This window comes from Rhinoderma darwinii, unplaced genomic scaffold, assembly GCF_050947455.1.
Source record: "Rhinoderma darwinii isolate aRhiDar2 unplaced genomic scaffold, aRhiDar2.hap1 Scaffold_2260, whole genome shotgun sequence".
Lineage (NCBI taxonomy): Eukaryota > Metazoa > Chordata > Amphibia > Anura > Rhinodermatidae > Rhinoderma > Rhinoderma darwinii.
The window spans coordinates 27,928-31,725 of NW_027462578.1; the positions used below are offsets into that span (position 1 = coordinate 27,928).

At 42.8% G+C, this 3,798-nt stretch overlaps 1 protein-coding gene across 1 annotated transcript; it reads left to right on the forward strand.

Annotated features, from left to right (window-relative positions):
- Positions 1–350: 350 nt before the first annotated feature.
- Positions 351–1,190, forward strand: LOC142702042 (olfactory receptor 52B2-like). Its single transcript, XM_075848170.1, is given in 1 exon segment — positions 351–1,190. A coding segment is annotated over 1 exon segment (840 nt).
- Positions 1,191–3,798: the final 2,608 nt, after the last annotated feature.

Sequence of the window (3,798 nt, forward strand, 5' to 3'; positions counted from 1 at the left end):
TATAGTTGTCTCTCTACAGATGTCCCTCTATAGTTGTCTCTCTATAGTTGTCCGTCTATAGTTGTCCCTCTATAGTTGTCTCTCTATAGTTGTCCTTCTATAGTTGTCCCTGTATAGTTGTCTCTCTATAGTTGTCCCTCCATAGTTGTCTCTCTATAGTTTCCCCCTATAGTTGTCTCTCTATAGTTGTCCCCCTATAGTTGTCTCTCTATAGTTGTCTCTCTATAGTTGTCCTTCTATGGTTGTCACTCTATAGTTGTCCCTCTATGTTGTCTCTCTATAGTAGTCCCCCTATAGTTGTCCCTGACCTGGAGAATTCCCACCTACTGCTCTCCATCCTGTTCTCCATCATGTATGTTCTGTCTCTGATGGGGAACTCTGTCCTGTTCCTGGTGATCGCCCTAGCAGAAAGCCTCCACCAGCCCATGTACCTCTTCCTCACGATGCTCTCGGTCGGGGACATCCTCTTGAGCTCCTCCACCGTTCCGAAGACCCTCAGCATTTTTTGGTTTGAATCCCATGAAATTTCCTTCAATGGATGCCTCATCCAAATATTCTTCATTCATTTTATCTGTATGACTGAGTTGGTGGTTCTGCTCGCCATGGCCTACGATCGTTATATCGCTATCTGTTACCCATTAGCTTATGTGACAACACTGACAGCATAGTTTATCAGGGCAGTGATGGCCGCCTCGGTGTCCAGGAGCGTGATCATCATTATCCCAGTCATTCTGCTGCTCAGACGCCTTCCATACCAGAAGAGCAATGTGATAAAGCACACGTACTGTGAACACATGGCCACGGCCCGGCTGGCCACGGCCGACATCATGGTCAACATCATCTATGATGTGGTCATCATTGTTTGTACATCTGTTGTTGATTTACTTCTGATCGGCATGTCCTACGTGGCCATCATTCGTGCTGTCGTGAGACTGTCCTCCTCGTCTGCTCGCCAGAAGACATTTAGTACTTGTGTGTCTCACCTCTGTGTTATAATCCTTCTCTATGTCCCAGCTTTCTTCTCTTTCATAGCCCACAGGATTCCCGAAAACCACATCCTACCTTACGTCCATATACTGGTGGCCAACCTCTACGTTCTTGTGCCACCAATGATGAACCCAATCATTTATGGAGTAAGGACCAAGGAGATCCGAAAGAGAGTCTCTCTAAAGTTATTGGGGATAAAATGACCAGAAAATGGATATTCCGCATTTTCCAACCTTCGATAAATCAGGAGTCTACGACCGCAGCCAATGTAACATAGATCTGTAACGAGACAGGGGAGGTCATCAACTCAGGTTGGTCTCACCTCTTCTCTATAAGCCAGTGCCAGACACAGACAGTAGACGGTCCCTGTGCAAGGAAAGTATATGGGCCCCTGTTTCTCCAGCATCCGACTCGCTCAGAACCACATTAGTAGTGGGTTTTAAGCCAAGGAGACCATTTGTTCAGTCTCTTACATACAATCTACTGGACAATAGAAAACTCTGCTTTCATTAGAAGGTGGTAATGGTCCACTGTCAATGAGTGGTGTGAACAGAGGCTGAACTCTCCCCAGGTACTGGCATAGTGGCAATTGTGAGGGGAAGCAGCCCATTGGTTGCGCCACGGCGGAGGGGATGGAGAAGTGCCAGGCTCTTCTGTCCTAATGTGGCCCTGTTTGTTATAATGGCATTAACTATCATCAAGAGGTGGCCCATATTCATTTTTGTCATGGTGTCCCATTCCGTCTATCTAAGAGCAGATCGACTTCATAGGACCTGTGAAAAGTGTGTGGCTCCCCCGTTATGTAATAGGAGTTTGTCAAGAGTGAGGTCCTAGAGCTTCATTCTATCAGTCCTTGAATGGGGTGGCATTGTCTCTGTTGGATTGTAGGTCATCAAGAATTCTGAGCCATGACAACAGTCCAATACATGCGAATTGATAAATGTTTGTTTTTTTCCTTTTCGAGGAGGTGGTGAGTCCTTTTTCCTACAGTTGCACAGGCTGCACATATGAGAGCTGAAGACTTTACTTGTTTCTATGCCCCTGGCTCACAACTAACTAACACTGAGATTTTACTTGCACACATTCTCAATAAAGTTGATAAACCAATAACTGATGTCACCACAACTAAAATACTTCTCATACCGAGAAATACAAAAACTTGCACACACAACCCCAGAGGAGGAGGAGAGAAAAAAGAAAAGGGCATGGAGGGGGGCACATGTTCTAATTTAAGTGTATAAAATCCTGGACAAGAATGGGATCTCTAATCCATGGTTTCCCATGTTGCTTGGTGCTCTGACCTTAAGAGGTTTCCAGGTTCAGGAAAAAAAAGTGGTAAGAGCAGGAAATGTGTTAAAATGTATTCAATAACCAGTACTCACCTGATAAATCTACATAGTGACTGAATAATACCCCCATAGAGTTACTGAATAATACCACCACACCATAACCACATAGCGACTAAAAAATACCCCCATACTGATACTGAACACCATACCATAACCACATAGTGACTGAAGAATACCCCCATACTGTTACTGAATAATACCACCACACCATAACCACATAGTGACTGAATAATACCCCCATACTGTTACTGAATAATACCTCCACACCATAACCACATAGTGACTGAAGAATACCCCCATACTGTTACTGAATAATACCACCACACCATAACCACATAGTGACTGAATAATACCTCCATACTGTTACTGAATAATACCTCCACACCATAACCACATAGTGACTGAATAATACCCCCATACTGTTACTGAATAATACCCCCACACCATAACCACATAGTGACTGAATAATACCCCCATACTGTTACTGAATAATACCTCCACACCATAACCACATAGTGACTGAATAATACCCCCATACTGTTACTGAATAATACCGCCACACCATAACCGCATAGTGACTGAATAATACCCCCATACAGTTACTGAATAATACCTCCAAATCATAACCACATAGTGACTGAATAATACCCCCATACTGTTACTGAATAATATCACCACACCATAACCACATAGTGACTGAATAATACCCCCATACTGTTACTGAATAATATCACAACACCATTACCACATAGTGACTGAATAATACCCCCATACTGTTACTGAATAATACCTCCACACCATAACCACATAGTGACTGAATAATACTCCCATACTGTTACCGAATAATACCACCACACCATAACCACAGTGACTGAATAATACCCCCATACTGTTACTGAATAATACCACCACACCATAACCACATAGTGACTGAATAATACCCCCATACTGTTACTGAATAATACCTCCACACCATAACCACATAGTGACTGAATAATACTCCCATACTGTTACTGAATAATACCGCCACACCATGACCACATAGTGACTGAATAATACCCCCATACTGTTACTGAATAATACCGCCACACCATAACCAAATAGTCACTGAATAATACTCCCATACAGTTACTGAATAATACCTCCACACCATAACCACATAGTGACTGAATAATACCACCATACTGTTACTGAGTAATACCCCCATACCATAACCATATAGTGACTGAATAATACCACCATACTGTTACTGAATAATACCTCCACACCATAACCACATAGTGACTGAATAATACCCCCATACTGTTACTGAATAATACCTCCACACCATAACCACATAGTGACTGAATAATACCCCCATACTGTTACTGAATAATACCTCCACACCATAACCACATACTGACTGAATAATCCCCCCATACTGTTACTGAATAATACCACCACACCATAGCCACATAGTGAC